The sequence below is a fragment of the Rattus rattus genome, chromosome X, assembly GCF_011064425.1.
Source record: "Rattus rattus isolate New Zealand chromosome X, Rrattus_CSIRO_v1, whole genome shotgun sequence".
NCBI lineage: Eukaryota > Metazoa > Chordata > Mammalia > Rodentia > Muridae > Rattus > Rattus rattus.
Window position 1 is genome coordinate 40,933,179 of NC_046172.1, and position 23,086 is coordinate 40,956,264.

The window sequence follows — 23,086 nt, forward strand, 5'->3', positions numbered from 1 at the left end:
TATCAATGGAGTCAAGTGAATATTTCTCACTCAAGTTGATGGAAATTAGATATTAGAAAATTCACCTTGTATTCTTTGAACAATGCAACTCACTGGTGTTTTTAAAATTCAAAATAACTATATTTTAAGAAATGTGTTGAAGACTAAATTATAATCCTCAAATCTCTATGCAAATATCTTAACCCCATTGTAACTGTATGTGAATACATGCTCATATGCATTAAAGTCATTAAGTAAGGTTCAATGTGGTCACAAGTATGAATTGTTAATCTTATAGGTCTTTGGCTTTGTACAAAAAAAGAGTGAGTGATTTTTATCTCTTACAGTGATGACATGGGGAAAACCTGGCAATCTACAATCTAAGAAGAAACTCTTCACTATGAACTAGATAGGGCAGTACTTTCAAGGTTGCAATAGTAGGCCCCAGAAGTTTGAAGAACACAGTAATCTTATTGGTATTTCCGCAGTGTATTCATTTTATGATGGTAGAATTAACTGTTTACTACAAATGATAATTAAGTACAAACATATAAATTCTGAAGATAACTGAATTAGAATAATTTTTCTATTTATATATTAAAAGAATTGCTTCTTTAAATACATTTTTATCTTTGATTTTGTTAAAATGCTACCCTAGTTGAAGAAGTTTTGAAGATAAATATAAAAAATTATTTTGTTATGTAAGAAATACAGGAATTATAATATTTTTATAAAACTTTATATACAATCCCTTAATCATTAGTGCTTCCAAATTAATATTAATATTTCTTTTCTCAAAGTGTGATGCATTCTGCCATGCTATTAAAGTCATTTCATTGCTTTATACTAATGATATTATAGTGTTAAATTGTTACATTTAAGTAATCAAACGTGTACTTTCGAGTATAATAGGGCTTTGCATCATTATTGGAATCATTAAATTCTTAATAACGAATTGTTTTGTCCCAATAGTTTCTAAATTTATTTTTTTTTGTTTTAAATTCTAAAGAATTTTTAAGTAGTGTTCTATGTCAAAACTACCCCTGTTAAAGACAATGGTTCAGTGCAAAGAATTGGCCCATTTAATCATTTATCATTGAAAGAACAAGATGAGAATTTCATCTTGCCTAGACCCGTTTTTTTTCTTTATTATTGAATAAAATACCAGTGAGAAATGTTTTAATGTGATCGTAATCCCACCACTTGGATGGTGGAGGCAGAAGGATCAGGAGGTCAAAGTAAGCCTCAGCTACTCTGTGAACTCAAGACAAGCCTGTACTACATGTGACCCTGTGAAATATAAATTAAAAGTACTCACTCATCACACAATTTCAGTGTATTGATGCAAATAAGTATTTAGCTCAAATTAACAAAACATAGAGGTTTTTCCAATTACAATTTTACCATATAAAGTATAGGAAAATAACGCTAACATTCTTTGATATAGGTATCATCAAAGTTGTATTTAGCATGATCCCTCTACATGCAACATTAAAAATAGAAAAGAAAAATATTAAATTAAGATTATTTACTTAAATTTAATTTACATTATTAAATTAAAAACATATATATTAAAATGGATTTGGAAGGAGTTGCCAGGGAGGGCATACAGATCTGGTTTTAATACACACACATGTAGGCATGTATATGTATTAGGGAGAATATCCATTAGATAATTTGAATAAGTACACAGTTAATTGTCTTTATTTCAAACTGTGCTAACTACATTCCATTAAGTTCATTCCAAGTACAATAAGTTCAATTATAATTCACTGTAAAATATATACAAGTTTTCCAGTCACAGTAAACAGATTTCTTACACTGAACAGAAAGGGTTTTAGAACAAAAAAGAACTTTAATAACTATTTGATTCACCAATAAATACCTCCTTGAGCTTTATATTCTTTTTGACTTTATGTGGATACACAGAGATTAAGGGTATCTTAATATCAATTTCATTTGGAAATACTTGAATGCGACTGAGAATCACAATAAGGGCTTCTGGTATTATATTTTATCTTGCATGCTGTTTAACAATATACTGTAAATATCATAAGATGTGATTTTGCTGTAAGTGGGTACTCACCTTTGCACCTAACTCATTGTAATGCAATTTCAAAGCTGTTACTCTTTCATCAAGTTCTTTTGGATTTTCGGTCTGCTTTTTTCTGTACAATTTGATTTACCAGTTTTAATCCATTTCCACTTCAGACTTTGCTTCCAGGCTTTTATACCGATTCTATGTTAAAACAACAAATAACAACAAACAACAACAACAACAAAACAAGCATAAGAATTTTACAAAGTATGAAGGATTATATTACTTTTTCTATTTTTTATTGGATGTTATTTATTTAAATTTCAAGCGCTATCATCCCCTTTTTGGTATCTCCCCTGGAAATCCCCATCTCTTCCCCCCCTGCTTCTATGAGAGTGCTCCCCATCCACCTACCCACTTCCTCCCTCCTCTGCTCCCTGGCTTTCCCTACACTGGAGCAACAAGCCTTCATAGGACCAAGGGCCTTCTTCTCCCATTGATGCCCAACAAGGCCATTCTCTTCTACGTATGAGGCTGGAGCTGCATTATATTATTAATAAAAAGACATAGACATTAATAGCCCTTTGTTTTCATAAGTTAAATGCAATACATTTTTTGCCTATTGTCACATCATTTTGTATTTTCTGTTGAGTTAACTTAGATATTTGTAATTATAAATATATGTATATAATTTGTAGCCATTCATGTAAATTAAATATACCATTTATATTTAGTTCTTCCATATTAATTCACAAATGTCACTTCTGAATGTTTATAGAATTAGTATTTTAAGTGCCACATTTGTTAAATTCTAGCTATAAGTTTACAAAAATAAATGCACTAATTTTATTGTATATTGGGTGCCTAAAATCCACTAGATAGTATTTGCATTCCTGCCATATGAAGTTAAAAAATACAGTGCTTTTCTTCATGGCACTTAAATTTAAGTAGGATACAACATATAAATATTTAAACTACTGTTCTCATGTACATAATATTACATGGAATGAAATGAACTAATCTTAAATATTTTCATTGAAATATACATTTATCGATACTGAAGAGAGTATAAAATAGTAGAATTATATTATTTCTCACATGTGTTTCAGATCTTATGGCACACATATATACCTTTACATGGACAGTTTAGCATAACAAAGCCTTATGAGGCAAGTATTGTAACTCTGAAAATCATGTTTAATTATCAATATGGTGCCAATGTCACTTTGGTGTTAAAATTTGTATTGTACTTGTTTTATGGGAAATATACAAAGTAGTATGTGTATATGCATATTTTTTCATTTGCATATGTGTGTCAATATACAATGACAGATACAGTTCTGCATTAAATAGTTCCATATTTAATCGAAATAATAACTTAATTCTTACTAAGAAAATGCTCAATAGTAGGTGAATTATCTTTGGAATTAAAACAATTATTTCTTGCTTTTACTTTTTAGCTTAAAATCAATACATAAAAGCAAACATTAAATGTTTCTGGTTCACTATGGTCACATACTTTGTTATGAATATGACTTTCATGACTGATATTACTTTATCAATAATTGTAAACTCATTTTTGATACTTTTCAGCTTTTTAGTTTAATTGATACTTTGAATGTATAGAAAAATCTGCATCTTGAAAACACTGAAAGGATTAAGATTTATGCCAACAAATTATGTAAATTTAAAATTTCCGATACCTCTAAATATTTCCCTAATTGGACTTGAGTAGCTTTTTCCTTTATCATTGAAAAGAGATTTTGCTAACAGTATATTTACTGGTGAATTCACTCTTTTTGAACAGCAGAGAACAGATTTATGAACCAGGAAGGAAAATGTTCCTTGCATTTGTGTTCATATTAATAACTTATGTTTGAGAAAGAAAAAGTTGTAGCAAGAAGTGATGCCATTAGCTTTTACTCCCAGTATCTTGGGGTTTTATGCACAAGATTCATAAATGTATGGCCTGCTAGTCCATTTAGTGACAACCTTTAAAATATTATCAGCATCATCAACATCATTGTCATCATAAATATCATCAACAACAAACAAACAACAAACAAAACAACAAAAAAATCTTGAATACAAGGATACAGTTATAGTATAAATCACCATAAAGTACACTTAAAAATGGAGATTATACAAACTGTGAAAAAAGTTGTCCTTACAGAAAAATTATTTCCATTGTCTCCAACACTTCTATCAGAACGAGATATAGACCAATAAAGCTAAAGTTTTATTCTGTTTCCTTTGTACAGTCATAGATATGGTTGTTCTGAGCTCATTAACTGGAAGATAATTGTTATGAAGCACTATCCTATTTGAAGAGAATAAATGTCTTTCCCATTGCAAATGGTAATGATGCATTTTTATTTTTAATTTTCTTAAAATTTTTAATATATGACACCATATATGCCTATCCTAATTTATCTATTTTCAGCAAATCACCACAAAACATTATAATAAAATGCCATTTTGTATGGTGAAACTACTTAATGCAGTTATTCCATTATATAAACCCAAATAATTGATGAAAGTACTTGCTAAATAGGAAGCATTTATCCATTTATACAGATACAACTGCGGTATTTGTAAAGACATCTTATAGTACAAATGATATAAATTTATGTTTTGCTGTCTGGTGATATTCGAGTGTATATACAATACATTAGTTTTTATTGTATTTAGAATGTAATCTCTTGTGTCTTTCAAAGCTGATTGTCTTTAATTTCTCTCAGGTAATTTGTAACCTTGAAAATAACGATGCTACTATACTGAGAAACATTAATTCTGGAGTAGTTATTACTATTACAACTACTGCTATAGTTGCTGTTTAAATAATAGTCTATTTACTTTCTGGATTTCTTTTTCATAATATGTCCAAATAAAGGATATGTTAAATAGGACTCGTTTTTTATTCTGTGTAGCCATTAACATAATTATTGACTCAAAATCACACTCCTAAGATGTCATCAAATGACTATTTCCATAAGAACTATGTCTTAATATATTGTCATTTTACTTAATCTTAAAACTATGTGTCATAATTATTACAGTTGTATAAATTACATTCTGTTACCAAAGATTATTGAATGCTTCTAATAATAGCAAACTGAAAAGGTAGCTGGATCCTTTCCACTAAGAATACATACCACACAATGACTTAGTTGTGACTGTACTACTTCCTGTTCAACACTCTTTGTTTCCAGTGCAGGCAAGTGCATCTTTACTTCATCTAAAATCATCTTACTTTCCTCTAGACGTTGTTCAAAATTGGCTGGTTTTTGGAATAATCGAAATTTCATGGATACATCTTGTAATTTTTTCTGTAAGAGCAACATAAGAAAATACTAATTAATCAAACTTTAATGACCAACCAGTCAGATGTTTGTTAATTTTTCATTTTCTGAAAAAAAGAACATAAATGGAAATTTGTTTGTCATTTTCTAACACATAGAGCATATTGCTGAGAGAATTTAGTGTTTTGAATAAATGTGATTAAATAGTCAGATCTTATCTTTAAACTGTACAAAAGATTTTAAAAACATACTGACAGACATCATAATATAATTTTCAGTTTGATAATAGCAAAGTTGTCTTTATAAATCAATCTTCCTAGGTTATAAAATAAAATATACCTGTGCAACATCAATTTGTGAAAGAACTCTTTGGTTGGCATCCTTCCCCTGGTTATGTTTCTTCATTTCCTCTAAACTGATCTCATGACTTGTCAAATCTGATTGGATTTTCTGTTGGAAAGAAAAAAAAAACTATTAGCCAACATACTCTTAACGTTATTGAAAGTAAATACCCTTTTCAAGAACATGGCATTTTTGAAGTTTTCATGAACTAATAACAGACTCCTCAAAATAGCCAAGAATTCCTTAAATTTTCATTGTATGATTACAAAAGGAATTACTTCTCTCTTCAAAATTCTGATTACTGTAAAAATCCTTTGGATACACTTTCAATATAAAATTTATGTTTTATATCATATTTATAGCTGATTGCATTTTATTTTGAAGGTATATTCGAATGTGGCCAAATATATAAATGCCAAAATATAGTCATATAGTCATGATAGAGGTGAAAAAATATAATGTTATTCTTAGTGGGATTCTTTGGAATATTTCAGTTTATATTCATGAATATTAGAAAAAGCAAGTTGTGTTAGCTACTTTTCTCATTTCCGTATCCAAATATCTAGGACAAACTAAAGTAATGGTGCCTTATTTTGCTCAGAAGTATAGCAGAAATACTCCATGATGGTGAAGTCATGACAGTTTAGAGAACTTCATCTATAACCTGGAAGCTTGGGGTAGCCTTTGCTAGTTCTCATAGTACAGACCCAAAGATTTTACATATTTTAAATTATCATAAAGGACTCCGAAACCTCCAGTTGGTTATACTTAGTATCCTATTTCTGTCAGCTAGGCAACAAATAGTTTCAGAAACAGCCAAAAAGAGTGTCACATGCTACTACTAGAAAAGAATTCCAACACAAAAAACATGTGGAAGATTTTTCAGAAACAAACGAAAGGAGAACCTAAGTGGCATTACTTTCTAAGATACTGAACCACTTCATATAGTTGTTGATTTTTAAAGTTTAAAGAAACACAATATTTCTCTTCAACAACTTCTATCAAGTTGTTGGGCTTATTTCTTTTTCAAATTTTATGCTGGTCATTTAAGCAAGAGTAAAAGAGCACAAGAATTGATCTTCTTAATGTAGTGAAAATGTAGCTGTCTTTGTGACTTTTACTTCTAATTTTGGTGTGTGTGTGTGTGTGTGTGTGTGTGTGTGTGTGTGTGTGTGTGTGTGTGTTCATTCTTAGGATATTCTCTTAAAATATCCTTATGCTCTAAAAACCTTGAATGGCAAGTGTACTTCAATAAATCATTCCAGACAAACTCTTTGCTGACAACTTCATGTGAATGAGCCCAGTTGAGCATTTAGGTCACCAAATTAATAGCCCCACATCTATAGGAAACTTATAAAAGATGCCAAAAGAAAAAAAAAACAATCAAATGAACATCTTTAGTCCACAAAAACCACTAGAGATTACAATACATGGCTGTTGCCAATATCATAATTATTAGTATCCTTAAAAATAATACTATTTTGCCTTTATCACTTGTTGCACATTCCTGTATACTTACAAGAACATATTCTTTCATTTTTATTTCAATTTCATGGATTATATTTAATTGGACATATTTTCATAGAAAAGTGTAAGACTGGGAAACTGAAAGCAATTCTAGTTTTGGAAAACAACAAAATTTGCCATGAATTTGACACTAATACAAGTAGCAATTGGGAATTAATTATCATACTGTCCTAAATGAACAGTAAGTTAGGAAAGCTTACTTGACAAAATATTTCAAATTACGAAGTGACTACTACATTGGTGAAACACACATTTATCATGTCTATAAGGGTATTTGTAGAGATTAACTACGATTAGCTAATGGTGACAAGCCTGCTCCAAGTGTGTATGACATCAATACATTTTGCTTCAAGTCTGAATAGAATACAAGAGTGAAAAAGAGAGAGCCTGATGTTGCAGAAATTTGTTCACTTCATCCTGGTACTCACCAGAAGAAGCCAGACAGACCATAGATGAAAACTTATGCCTGAGAGCACAGATAAGTCATCTTTTAAGATACATTGCTCAAGCTTTATTTCTTTGTTTTGTTTTGTTTTTCTGGGTTTTTGTTTTTAGGTTTGGAGAAAATTATGTGATCAACCAAAATGGCTTTATTCTGTAAATGAAGTTTTACTTTTTAATTGGAACCCAATAGAAAACAAGCTAAATCAGTGATTAAGTCATCTGAATGTAAAACCAATACACGGCATTTGAAAGTACTCATATGTCAGTAATGAATTGGTTGAGCTTAAATTCATGAAAGCAATCATAATCAACACTGCAACAACATTTAATAGCTGTTAATTGTATTAATTAATTTTACAAGGAAATAAAAATTCTCTACAATGGCAATTCCAAAAGTATAAGAGATATAAATTGAAGAAGAGAAACAAAAATTATGGAATGATCTCTTGTCGACAACTGGTTAAGAAAAGGGGTATTAAAACATCATTCAAAGAACAGCCAGGATACCACCATGTAAACACAAAATTTAAGATTATTTTTCAACAAACTAAGAAAAGGAGCTCAAAATAATCATTAAGTTTCGATTAAGACTAATGTTAAGACCAGATAATATGAATTTACTAGAAGAAAACTATGCAAGCACTTCAAGACATTTCTGTAAAATTTCCTGCAAAAAGGAAAATAGTATTACAAGAGCCCATAAAGCTATTGAACAGAAAAGGGAAATAATCAGCAGCCTGAAGAGCAACCCACAGAATTAGGAGAAGATATCTTGCCAACAATTCTTCTGACTTTCTAAACAGTTTGGATACTTAGAATATGAAAAGAAACTAAAAATGAAACAAAGAATAAGGAACCACATTAAAAATTTTAGGCCACGTGAAAAGATTATTTCTCAACAACTAAATATAGGTAACATAGAAGTATAAAAATACTTGACAATTAACCATTATGACAATAGAAGTCATAAAATTAGGTATCATCTCACTCTAGCCTGGATCAGTGTTATTTTCAAAAGTGAAAATAAACATTAACTGGTAAGTATACAGATAAAAATGAACCCATATACTGTTGCAAGCAATGTAATATAGCAATAATACTATGACAATGCGAAGTGTTTTTTTGAAGTTCTGTAAATATAATTTATAATTCACTTGCTCTGCTCTCAAATTTACATCTAAAATTATTAAACTCTGCATACAAAAGAGATTGCTGTATATTCATATAAACTGTGTTAGCATCACAATAGCCAAAATATTAATTGAGCATATGTGTCCATCACAATATGTATGCAAAAAGAAATTATGGCAATGGAATAAATACAATACAATTGGATATTATCAAGCCACATAGGAATGACATGCCTTCATGGGAAGCCAAATGGATGATTACATTAAACTATCTTGCTAGGTAGAACTATTATATGTTAATCATATATAAATATATATATATATATATATAGTAATTACAGAAAATATTTTACTGGTAATATTCAAAGAAATTGATTATTGGCCATAGATTAACCAGGATAAGGTTTCTAGGTAGAAAAATCCATATAAGAGAGTGTAGAGGAGGGAGAAAATTATGATTGTGTTGACTCATAGAGAGTAATTATGATAAACAATAGCAGTGGACTCTTAGAAGGACATTGGTAATAGAAGTTGATTACTGTGAATACAAGTTCAGAGAAAATTATGAAATCTCATTATGGTTGATCTTTTTCTTGGTACTATAGATGTTTCTGCTTAAAAGATGACTTTGCCTAAGGGGATAATTTTTAACAAACAATTTCACTTTTCAATTCTCCATTGAAACAAAAAATACAAAAAGCCAAAACACTAGGTCTCTTCAAAAGATTGTGAATCCTGTAGTAATAATGACTCCCCACCCCATAAGAATGACTTAAAATTACTTCTAAAGAATTTGAATGAATGGTAATAAATATCTTCAAATAACTCAAAGAAGAGACAATATGTGTTCTGAGAGAACACATCTACACCTACACCTACACCTACACACACACACACACACACACACACACACAGTGCAAAAAGAAAGTAAACTGGAGATATTAGAGTAAAATTCAATAAAGATAATTGCTTTGAAAAGCCAATAATATCATGCTGGAAATGAAAAGCTCAATAACCAAAATAAATGCTCATTGGAAATGTATAGAATATATGAGAGCTTTATGATACCACCAAAAAATCAAATCTTCATATTGCAGCTACAAAAGGAGAACACAGTACTATAGGCATAAGAAATATCATCTGAAAACTAACTTCACATTTTTCAAAAATGCTATACCATTTCCATATTTTATAAATGATAGAAAGAATTGAAACCTACTAATATGCAACCAGAAATGTAATGTGCATCTGCCACCAAGGGATGTAATGAACCAGGTACCATGGCAGAGGAAGATTGGGAATTTTGAACACAGGGCGATGCATTTTAGAGAGTTTGAATTGTTTCTATTCACATCACATAATTATACCACTGGATAAAACGTCTTCATATTCTTCAAAATGTCACAAGCATTAAAAAATTAAATGGACATTACAATGTATAAAGTGCATCATACACATGTGATATGTTGTCACAATGTATAGGATTTAATGCTAAGTTTACATTTATATGGCACTGCTTTAAAGGGATTAGAGATTACCTTTTCCTGATTTTTAACTTTTGCATAAAAATTCAGTGGCTAACTAAATTATGTACATTAAATATCAAGATGTTTTTACTGTAGAAAGTTGCAAACTATAATTAGATATAAGAATAGAATCCAGTTTATAAATTATAAATTAAATGATTACAGATTTCTAGTCGATTCTACCTCAGCAAGGTTGTAAAGTGAATGATATGTTTTCTAATAGACTTATACATTAATTGAACATATTTTAAATTCTTGTAAAATATTTTCCTACATTATACATATACTTTTTTTTTTGGTTCTTTTTTTTTTTTTTTGAACTGGGGACTGAACAGGGCCTTGTGCTTCCTTCTAAAAAGGCTCTACCACTGACTAAATCCCCCCCTTACTTTTTACTCTGCAAAAATATTCTTCTTAACATTGTCATTCAAAATATATCATTTTAAGGAATGATGTTATTGTCAATCATAACAGAATTATTTAAATAATACATTCATATAGAGACTTTCATTATAATATATATTTACTATTAAAATATCAAAAATAAGATAAACATTGCATGGCCATTTCGAAACTATGGTAAGGACATTAAAATACATTTGGGAAGGAGAACTAAATGTGAATAAGAATGATTTCCATATTTGTAACAAATTTATAATTTCTTCAGAAAACTCTGAAGGTTATACAGCTTGAGCTCTGGTTCTCCCTTATTACCCATTATATGTTTGTGTAATGTAAACAACAAATCTTGTAAAATTATCATCGTGGCTACATATAAAAATTTTATCAATAAAACAGAAACAGTAAAGAACTTAAGAAATGTATCTAATAAAATATAATCCTACCTATAATATAATCAAATTTTCAAATTCATTATCAGTTTTAGAAATTCAAATTTCATCAAACAAATCCCATCCTTATGTATAGTGGCTTAAGTGAGAAGTGTTAGCTATAGTCTTGGATGTTTAAATACCTGAGTCCTATTCTTTGACTCTGTTTGGGAGGTTCAGGTATAGACTTGCTGGAGGAAGTATGTCACTTACATGGTTATTGAAATAAAAAACCCATCATTACTTGAAGCTTATTTTATAATCTCTGCTTAAAAATGAAATCTTATGTTCCCCATCCCTGCCACCAGGTCTTCTGCCTGCTGCTATATTATATTCTCTACTATGGACTCTAACTTTATGGTATGACGAGCCAAAGTAAACTCTTTGACTTATAACTTGTCTTGGTTATGGTATTTTTTCATGCACTAATATGCAAAACCATTAGAATCTGTAAAATGTTTCAACATGTGGGTCTGTGTGAGAGCACATACATGTGAGTGACTTAAACCATGTATTTAAACCCTAAAACCAAGCATGAGAAAACCGCCTCTAAAGTTGTAATGCAAGAGATATACAGAACATTGTAGGGTGTTGCTCTTGTTCTTTGCTGCCTTCCACAATTGGAAGATAATGCCATACTGCTGAAGACAGCAGATGCTTCAGATACAGGACATGGGGGAATTTAGAGATCTGGAGGTCTCTTCTCTGAGGACTAGATCTCATATGATCAGAAGTTATTATACAAACTATGAAAGGAGAGGAGCAATCAGTAATATTACCCAACTGTAGATCTGTGAACCACGATTATTGAACCAGCAAGTTAACCAAAACAGTGCAATAGTCATACTTTTATCTTGAACAACAGCCTTTTTGTACTTAAATTCACTCAAAAGGAGGGTGTTCATGCCATGCACTCTAAATGTTCAACTGCCTGTGGCTGGATAGCTCAAAGGGTATATATACTACTTCCGTTTCCCTATTAAAAGATTAATTTGAATTTTAGTTGACATGCTTGCCCTTATATCCAGAGATATTTATAGACATCAAAGAAAGCTTTACTCTGTAACAGATGGACAGTATTACACAGATTGACAACTAGTCAAAATGCAAGTAAGTAGCTGTGGGGTACTCAAATCTACTGATATATTTACAAGAAAACCCTATATGTATGATGCATGGAAAACTACAGTAGGCTCATTGAAAGTTTCTAAGTGCCAAAGGCTCATGTAGCCATCCACTGTCACATAACATGCCATATGTATGACAAAGGAAGTGAAAACATAAACTGTCCACATTCAAGTTGCCTTAACAGGACCTAAGCATTGATAATAGTAGTTGACACACCAAGGAGGACAAGGAAATTTCCTCATGGTCACACCAATAGATGAACAGATAGAGGTGATAAATAGCTGCTGAGAAACAATTATAATTTCCTTCAGGGACAAGCTCTCACATAAAGTGCAGGCCGACAGGAACCGGATGTAGATCTCTCCTGAGAGACACAGCCAGAATACAACAAATACATAGGCGAATTCCAGCAGTAAACCACTGAACTGAGAACAGGACCCCCGTTTAAGGAATCAGAAAAGGACTGAAAGAGCTTGAAGGGGCTTGAGACCCCATATGAACAACAATGCCAATCAACCAGAGCTTCCAGGACTAAGCCACTACCCAAAGACTATACATGACCCTGGGCTCCAACCTCAGGTAGCAATGAATAGCCTAGTAAGAGCACCAGTGGAAGGGAAGAGCTTGGTCCTGCCAAGACTGAACACCCAGTGAACGTGATTGTTGGGGGGGAGAGGGCGGTAATGGGGGGGAGGGATGGGGAGGGGGGGAACACCTATAGAGAAGGGGGGGGAGGATTAGGGAATGTGGCGGAAACCGCAGGGGAATAATAATTGAAATGTAAATAAGAAATACTCAAATTAGTAAAGATGGAAAAAAAAGTTGTCTAATCCTGAGTGGCCAGCCATTGACTCATGAACATAGGACATCAGTGTACGTTTAAATCTGCATCTGTAACTGTATCTGTATCTATATCTGTATCTGTCTATCTGTCTCTCTCTGTCTCTGTCTCTGTCTCATTATAATAATCTATTCAAGTTCTGAAGTATTTACCACTCATATGACTATTCAAACTTGACTCACATAGACATTTTAATAGTCAGAGTTAGGCTCTGCGTGTGTGTGTGTGTCTGTGTGTGTGTGTGTGTGTGTGTGTGTGTGTGTGTGTGTGTCTGTGTGTGTGTGTGTAGCACATTGAACACAGACTAAGGTTTTTATTGGCTTAAGTAAAATGGGGAGCTTTTAAGAAAAAGCATATTGCCTGTTTGAGAAGAGAGTAGTATGTGACACTGGTTCAGTATCCTATAGAAAATAAGCATATAATATGTTATTTGACTCTGATTTCTCTCTATAATAAATATGACAATGTGAAACATTAGAGAGTACAAAATACCTGAAAACCACTGAGCATTTATTTATTTGAACCTGTTTTTTTTCCACAATGACTAAGTAAATTGTTTTCTGTAACAGAGTTATCAAGCACTAGTTAAGGTGTGTGTGTGTGTGTGTGTGTGTGTGTGTTTGTGTGTGTGTGTGTGTGTGTATAAATACAATAACAATAATTAAAGATATATCCAAAATATGGGATGAGGTACATGAGACATGTTGGAAGGTAGAAAGGAAATGGCAGAAGATATTTAAATGCAGTCTAAACATGTGAGTTTCTCAAAAAATAAGGTGTTTACAAATATAGTAATTGAGCCCATATACATACAGTCATCAAACCCAGACAATATTGTTGATGCCAAGAAGTGCATGTTGACAGGAGCCTGATACAGCTGTCTCCTGAGAGGCTTGCCAGAGCTTGACAAATACAGAGGCGAATGCTCCCAGTCAATCATTGAACTAAGAATGGGACCCCCGTTGAGGAAATAGAGAAAGGATTGAAGGAGCCGAAGGGGTTCACATCCACATAAGAACAACAATACCAACCATCCAGAGCTCCCAGGAACTGAACCACTACCCAAAGAGTTACACATGGACAGACCAATGGCTCCAGCTGCATATGGCCTTGTTGAGCACCAATGGGAGGAGAAGTCCTTGGTCATGCCAATGCTGGATCCCCTAGTGTAGGGGAATGTCAGGGCGGGGAAGTAGGTAGGGGTGGGTGGTTGGGTTAGGGAACATCCTCATAGAAGAAGGGGGGGGGATGAGATAGGGGGTTTATAGATGGGAAACCGGGAAAGGGGATAATATTTGAAATGTAAATAAAAAATTCAATAAAATATAGTAACTATATAAATAAATAAAGCTATATATTCACATATGGAATAAAACAACTGAAAGGGAAATATCAATTTTTCATTAAGGATAGATATAGGAGAAAATATAGAATAAAAATTCAATCAAACCTAAGTGATATTTCTAATATAGTGCTTTTTGAATATGTGATATTAAGCCAGGTATTTTTATAATATTTTAACTCATCAGGTCATCCTCATTTACCAAATTAATGACATAAAATGGTAAGCACAATTAAACTGTAGCTATTGAAGCATAAAAGCAACAATATTAAATGATTATTTAAGTATTTGTTATTATTTACAATAAAAAATCTGAAAATATTTCATATATATTAAAATATGTAGTAGAGGCTACTGTTAATATAGAAATGTAACAGCATTGGATTTATTGTATTCAAATATAGACAGTAATTTTGAAATTACATCCACAAGAATATGTAATTGAAGGAAGAAAATGTTCTGAAGAATCCTGAATGATTTTTACATTTCAAACATGGGGAAATATGAAAAATATAATTATGATCATGAGTAAATAAATTTGAAATTTTCAAAATGATATTATAGAAATTCAACAACAAGAAAAAGACAGACATTTGAATAAAATTTTACTTCATTTTGTAAAATTGAAATTCATAAATTGACAAGAAGAGTGATAAAGCATTCCTCTCTGGAAATTGAATCCCTTTGCATTTGTAGTCACATTTCATTTTCATAGTTAACCAAAAAAAATGAAAATAGCTTGTCCAAGTATTCTCTTAAACATACCATTAATCTCCATTGGAAACAACGGAGATGATAACAATAATCTTACTAATTAGAAATATCCTTTCCGTTTATTGTTTGATGATTTCATTAGCTTATGAAATGGTTTTTAGTTATTTTATCTCTCCTCTTTCATACAACTATTATTTGATGCCAATAGCTTTATTTTTATGTATAGAATTTATAGAGCCGTTTTACACTAAGATACTATAACAGAAGTCTTAAAATACATATTTTTATGCTTATAAGAGAAAACTACACATCTCATTATCTTACTTTCTGACAAGAATTTATGCATTCAAAGTACAATAAATGATGGATTATCTGATTCTAATCTTTCATATCTTCTGTAGCAAAATATAAGTTAATAAAAGAAAATAAAAGTAAGTCACTGAAAACTGACAAGTCATAAATTGTATATTGTAGCACTCAGGCCTACTGTATAGTATTAACCATTGTATCTATTTTGCTGGGTGAGAGTGGCTCAAATCTCTTTATTTTCTTCTTCATCCCTGTCTTGTATCTGTGCCTGTGCCTGGAGTCTGGGTCTGGGTCTAGGATCTCTCTCTCTCTCTCTCTCTCTCTCTCTCTCTCTCTCTCTCTCTCTCTCTCTCTCTCTCTGTGTGTGTGTGTGTGTGTGTGTGTGTGTGTGTGTATGTGTGTGTCAATTTTATTTTCAGTACATCAAACCCGGATCTCAAGTATAATAGAGTAAACACATTGTCAATTGCATTTTATTCCCACAATTAATTTAATTTTCATATACATATTCTGAAAAAAAGACCCTTTGTGAGTGTATACACCAAAAATCTAATGTCAAAATAAGCTGTTCCAAATTATTTGAAATAAAAAAATTGATTATTTGCACCTTAAGTCAGATTAACTTCCTAGTGAAATCCTAAGCTCTTTCTGATAGACCAAAATCTGTAATTATGACTTTATTTTTAACTCATTTACTGTGGTTGCATTTTGATCTAATCATGCTAGACAATTGATAAAGTGGAAATAATGATTTAAGTTGGGTACTTTCTAAATGTAAATATGGAGAAACTATATTCATCTTTATATACTTTTATGTGTACTAAGATATAAGTGTCACAAGTTTGTCACACAGCAAGTATTCTCATACAGATAGGATGGTTTTGACCCATTGGGCTCTCAATTTAAACTGAAAGAAAAGGAAGGAGGTATTTAGAAATCCTATTTAGTAGTCAAACTAGTAGTGCACCACACGGTGGAGACAGACACTCACAGATCTCCTGGATCAGCATCTCCCAGAAAACCTAAGGTTTTATGTAAATGATTAGCAACCACAGAAATACTACACATGTTTTTTTTCTGTTTCTCATTGATGTAACAAGAATGTGATTTCTGACAGGGCACACAAAGCCTATTCATGTTTCAACTGGCACTGAGCTATGAACTACATTTAAAGAAATGTATTTCACATTTTTCTGCCCACTATAAAACATTCAAATCCGTTTTGACCACAAAGACAAACCTAAGAAAATGTAATTTTACTGGCATTTTAAGTAACTCCTGTGTCTGAAACACTGTGCTTAAATTCTTTTCTTTAATTATTTTTATTTATCTCTATTTAAATTTATTTAATTATTCTTCTCTCATACATTATAACCTGATCACATGTTCACCACATCTACTTCTCCCAGTTATGCATCCCCTACCCTACTCTTTTGTTTCCTTCAGAAAAGAACAGTTCTCCCAGGGATATCAACTGAACAGTGCTTAACAAGATACAGCAAGACTAGGTACTTCCCTTCATATTAAGTCAGAACCAGGCAACCCAGTTTGAGGCAAGGATCCCTAAAAGTAGGAAAAAGTGTCAGAGACACCTCCCTCTCCCACATTAGGAGTCCCTTATTAACACATAGCTATATAATTTAAATTCTTATTTCTCAGACAGCTTCTGTCTTCAACAGGAGCTTCAGCTAGAACCTTTGGAAACACAACCTTAACTAGTGCTTGATAACTCTGTTACAGAAAACAATTTACTTAGTCATTGTGGAAAAAAAAACAGGTTCAGATAAATAAATGCTCAGTGGTTTTCAGGTATTTTGTATTCTCTAATGTTTCACATTGTCATATTTATTATAGAGAGAAATCAGAGTCAAATAACATATTATATGCTTATTTTCTATAGGATACTGAACCAGTGTCACATACTACTCTCTTCTCAAACAGGCAATATGCTTTTTCTTAAAAGCTCCCCATTTTACTTAAGCCAATAAAAACATTAGTCTGTGTTCAATGTGCTACACACACACACACACACACACACACACACACACACACACACGCAGAGCCTAATCTGACTATTAAAATGTCTATGTGAGTCAAGTTTGAATAGTCATATGAGTGGTAAATACTTCAGAACTTGAATAGATTATTATAATGTTAATTTCTTAGTGCATGTACAGCGGTGATTATTTGGTATCCCCATTTCCATTTATTGTATTTATTTTTTAGTATTTATTGTTGTCCCATCACTGTTTTATCATCAAAATTCTATACATTAAATGTGGTCTCCATCTATTGTAATAGTGTACATTTTATCAGGAATCTATTCTTCTTGAATTTGCCATATTAAAAAAAATTTCCTATCATCTGACCCAAGTTCAGAGGGGCTTCATTTGTTAAATGTAGAAACTATGGTGTGCTACTGAATGCTAATACATGAATTGATACTCTGAGCAACAAATTGTGATTCAATGAATCATAATGGCATTTGTAGCCATAATCTACAATTCCTATATGTTACACAACTATCAAATTTTTAAACTGTAATGCTTCCAAAATATATATGAATAAGATAGAAAAGCAACAATGGGATTTACCCATCTATTTCTAATACCCTCACATCATTTCATGGAGATATCATTTATACTTGGTTGTAAGATTTATATATACATGTACATATATGTTTGTGTGCTTTGCCCTTTGTAGTATATGACTTAGTTTAAAACATTTAAATAATAATATGCATGTGATTTTACACACATTTACACATTACTTAAAAACAGAAATTTGCAGTTTATAATATCATATGAAATATATTAGGGTGTGGGATCTATTTATGTAATTCCAATTTATAGAGAATTAATTTCCACTTTCAATATCATTTTCAGAAAATGTACTTAGAAACACTTCATAAATTGAATTCAAAGAAGGAGAGTATGTAAGTTTGTATACATGAGCACATCTAGTATGATCAATATCAACGGGTTGAATATCCTGTGTTGTTGTCTACTTGTAGCACAATATAAAGACAGAAACATTATTTTAGAAATACTATTTACCATTACAAATTTGAGTTGTTTGGAAATGGTTGAGAATAACGTTTAAGAAGAGATGAAATTATCTCTGTGTCATATAAATTGCTATGCTTTGGTTTTCATCTAGACTGTTATAATTTTGAAACATTTGTAAACACGATATCAGATCTCTTGTGTTTCATTGTCTCTGTTGAAAATTGGTACCCTGTATAATTCAGAAAATAAACTTAAAGTAGACTTATTTAAGATGTCACTTCCAGATAGTTCAATGAATAAATGAAAGGAAATGTCTTTTCAAGTATTTAAATAATACCTAAATAGGAAAACCAACAGCACCCCACTAGAGTTGAAACATTAAAAAGTATAAAAATAAAGACAAATGCTCATTCTCGGTTTGGATGACTTGCCTGGGCTTCCTGAGGCATTTGAGCTGCATCCACCTTGTCAGCGATATAAGCTGCCAACTGCTTGTCAATGAATTCAAGCGACTCCTGAATTAAGTGCATTTTCAATTTCTGGGCAGACTGATACTCTGTTCACAACTTTTGTTTTCCTCAGCCCTAAATAGAAGAAGAAATAAAATTAATTATTTAAAATACCCGTTCTTTGTGCATTTACTACAATTTCATCATGCTAGTGAAGAATCTAGACTCTTCCACAGTCACCTTTTTGTAAGACAGATTGCGCAGCTTTTGGGCACTCATTCAGCTTTGCTTATATGAATAAAAGGAAAAGAAAAGATGTGTACACTTTGTACACAGGATCAGAGGTGTCTGCAGGAAAAAAGTCAAAGTATCATGCATATCAAAGGAAGAAGCTGGAAGAAAACATTAGCAAAATCATCTCAGTTGTTGCAATCTGTCGTTCTCAGGCTGAATGTTCCTCCTGATCTCATTATATAGTTCAAGAGATTTGGTTTACTTAGAATAGGGTCACCGTCATCACAATCCAATTCAAGACAGATAATCCACTTCTACTGGCGAGACACATAAGCAATCTGTTCAGAATCAGCTCCTTTCAAAAAGAAAAATTTAGATAACCATCTGTTTAAGGATTTATTTTGAATATAATTTTTATCTCACTTTGTAAAATTGTTTCCCCTCTCGACTTTTCTTTACAATTTAGATTATCCAAACATTAGAGTTTAATGTGTAATGCTATTGGAGTAGAAAAAATAGGAACCAAACTTAACAGAGCTGTAGTTAATCACTATTTACTATATTGTTAGGCTAATTTAACATTTTTCAAGTATTAATAGCATTCTAAAGAGATTGCAAAGCCTACTTTAAACAATCTAATACCTTAATGGATCTTTCTCAAGGTAAAGAATGAGTCAAAAAACATTTTAAATTTAAGTCCTCTATCACATAAAGGTATAGGCCTGATTGTGATATTATTGTACTAATAAATCTGCTTCACAGAGATTGCTTTCTGATTTCAAAGTGTTCCTGTTTTTATATTATACATATTTGAACAAACATATACACATATACATACATATATATGAAAAACTTTTGATATACTGTTATTCTTTGACAAGTGACTAATCGTAGAGTATAATATTACTCAAGTACAAATTCAATTAAATATATCTGTAAAATGGGAAAAGGAGCTGGGGGCTTGAATGAATACCTGTTTCTCTTCTTGTTCCTTTCTAGAACACTAGAAATCACTCTAATGTTCCCAATGAATTTTTGAAAGTATTAATATTTGTTTATTCCCTTTAATTATTTGGACTTCATTATAGAAAGGTAAGGCTTCAAATTTACTTTTGATGAAAATAAAACATCATTTATTAATCATATTTATAAATCATATTTAAACATCATTACCATATCTGGCCTTCCATTCCTTTCCTAGTAATAGAAATGTATATGTCTATCATATGATATTTTGGCATTTGTTTGTGATGTAGAATATTTATTCTATTTAACACTAATTATGTCATTTATTTTGTGTTCTCATAGTTTCTGTAGTTTCCAATTAATTATGTATATTTACATTTGACCCTAGCTCTAATAAGGATCTTTGCTGAATATCAGTTTCCAGAACAATAACAAAAGCTTGTTCATGACTAAATGAATGATGTAAAAAGTGATTTATTTAATGGAGAAAACTAAAATGTTCAAGCTGCCAAAAATGGAAGTGTAATGGAAATAGAAACCAAAATGTAACAACCTATTCTAGATGTTAAATTTGAAGAATAAATCTTCCTTACCATATTTAAGTATAAAAATTGGGTGGAACATTATATAAAACAACCTCTAATCTAGTTTTATTAAAACATTCCTAGATTGATTACTGAGACCTTGCTCTAAGCTCCAATTAAAATAGTTCCCTTTAACTCAGTCCAAACATCCCCAAAATTGCTTCATAATGATTCAGATAACAGTGCCTTATAGTTTAAATAAGGTTCTTCTTTCTGTACTCTAGGAAAGACTGCAACATACAAAGACTTCATCCAGACAAGTGCATCTCTAACTAATGACACAATGTCAGCATTGTGACAGGTGGCTACAGACGCCTTCCAACCATAGTAGGAAGTAATTGTGTGATCAGGCATTGTTTAAATGTGGTCCTTTCTCTGACGAAAGGCAAAGCCAACATACTAATCAGTAGCATTTGTAGAATGTTAATGTAATTGAAAAGAATATAATGCAGTAGAATTTTAAATCATACAACTGACCTCAAATTTATGCTTCTAAACCTAATTTCGTATTTCCATTCTTAAGATTAAATGGACTGTATGACACGGCATAGCCTGAAAGATGATGACAAAAGATCTGATGTGGGTTGTTTCTTAGCCTAACCTTACAGACAGCCAATAAAAAAGTGATTACATGGATTGCTTGATTACCTAAGGCAGTAAAAGACTTGATGTCAGTCCAAGCTTTGAACCTGTCATGGCATAAGCTGGTTTCTATTTCTAAACATCTTATTAGGCAGGCCACATTAGGATGCCAGCCCATGTGTGACTTTGCAGGACACTTTGCCACATTTGACCTGCTGAATGGAATTAGGAACTCCAAAGCCATAATCAGGTATTTTTTTTCTTAAAACAATGCCTACTTGTCATTTTAAAATGATATTTCCTAAATTTAGCTAATCCACTCAGCAATAATAAGAATTGTAGCAGTCAACAGAAATGGCAAATATTAGGGTAGTTATAAAAAATTATGTGAGAGTGAAAACAAAATCCTAGGAATGGCTCTCTGGAAATGACATTTTGTCCTATTTTTTTAAATGAAAGAAAGTACAAAAAGAAAAGAAGAGAATAATTTTAAACCTAATATATTTTAATGTGTTCTCCAGTATGACATAAGAAAATAAAAAAAATAAATGCTTTAAAAATAAATTTTTAATGATTTGTTTATGCTGCAAAAATAACTGAATTGATAATTGCTCCAATTCTCATGTAGTTCTCCTTTGGTAACAGTATGACAAATACATAAGAAATACTTTTGGACTAAATAGGTAAGACAAAAATAATTGGGCAGAAAGTTAGGGAAGAAGGAAGAGTGAGATAGAGGAGACTGGTGTTAATATGGTCACAATACTTTTTTGTGAAAGTTCTCAAAGAATAAAAAATAATTTTATAAAAAGAAACTCAGAAGAATGAATTTATTGTGCCAAATCTCTAAGAATAAGAATGAAATGTATTTGAAATGATTATATATTACAAAACAGAGAAAATACACTCCAAAAGGAAAATAAGTCCAATAACATTATACGAAATATTATTTTTAAAGAAATGGTTCATTTTATAAGGCCCTTATTAGATTCAACATAAAAATATGCAATATTTATCCTTTAATAGAGGATGAATAAGGTCATGACTGAAAATTAATTTTGAATGTGAACATTTTCATCACCTAAGTAGTTATTTGGTGGAAACTATAATCTATATTTGCTTACAGTAAATATTCTAGTGAATAAGTGTAATATTTTTTAGGAAAATCATATCTTAAATATTAAGTTATACATTCTTCTATGTTGGAAGAATGTAATAATCATAGAAAGAGCAGATATGTATTATTAGGGAATATATCATTTTCAACCTAGAGAGCAGAAAATTAAATCTAAACTGCATGTGTTAAATAATATGAAAACAATGCTTCTTTAAAACGCCCTATTCAACACTGCCCTTCTTTCCTTTGTTGTATTGTACAGTACACAAATTACATTCACTATTTACACACATACACATGCACACACACACATGCACACACATGAGTTATAGGGCCAGTTACCTAGCATGTGCAGACCATAGCATAGGTTCTCTCTCTCTCTCTCTCTCTCTCTCTCTCTCTCTCTCTCTCTCTCTCTCTTCTCTCTCTCTCTCTCTCTCTCTCTTTCTCTCTCTCTTTCTCTCTCTCTCGCACACACACACACACACACATATGGATATGAAATAAAATAAAATAATAGCTAAGAATAATGAGTGGCAAACAGAAATCGATGCTAAGAATATATCCACTGATTAATCTGTTAATTGTTTTTGTTTGAATCCCAGGAAGTCTAAAGTGCAGTGACCATTACGTTGTAAATATAAACAGTAGGAGGTAAGGAGTTACAAATAATTAGGAAAATACCCAAACAATG

At 31.5% G+C, this 23,086-nt stretch overlaps 2 protein-coding genes across 2 annotated transcripts in view; both read right to left on the reverse strand.

Moving 5' to 3' along the window:
• LOC116889196 (dystrophin-like) overlaps positions 1-2,194 on the reverse strand; it is a 37,074-nt gene extending 34,880 nt beyond the window's left edge. Inside the window, exon 1 of the mRNA XM_032890354.1 lies at positions 2,066-2,194. The gene's annotated coding sequence lies outside the window, so the exon portion shown is untranslated. The remainder of the gene's footprint in view (positions 1-2,065) is intronic.
• Positions 2,195-4,728: 2,534 nt separating this feature from the next.
• On the reverse strand, positions 4,729-18,990 carry LOC116887845 (dystrophin-like). The gene is made up of 4 exons (XM_032889352.1): positions 18,892-18,990; positions 5,659-5,769; positions 5,173-5,346; positions 4,729-4,794 (listed from the first exon to the last, which is right to left on the reverse strand). The coding sequence occupies exons 1-4, from the start codon at positions 18,988-18,990 to the stop codon at positions 4,729-4,731; spliced, it is 450 nt and encodes a 149-aa protein (XP_032745243.1).
• Between the last annotated feature and the right edge of the window lie 4,096 nt (positions 18,991-23,086).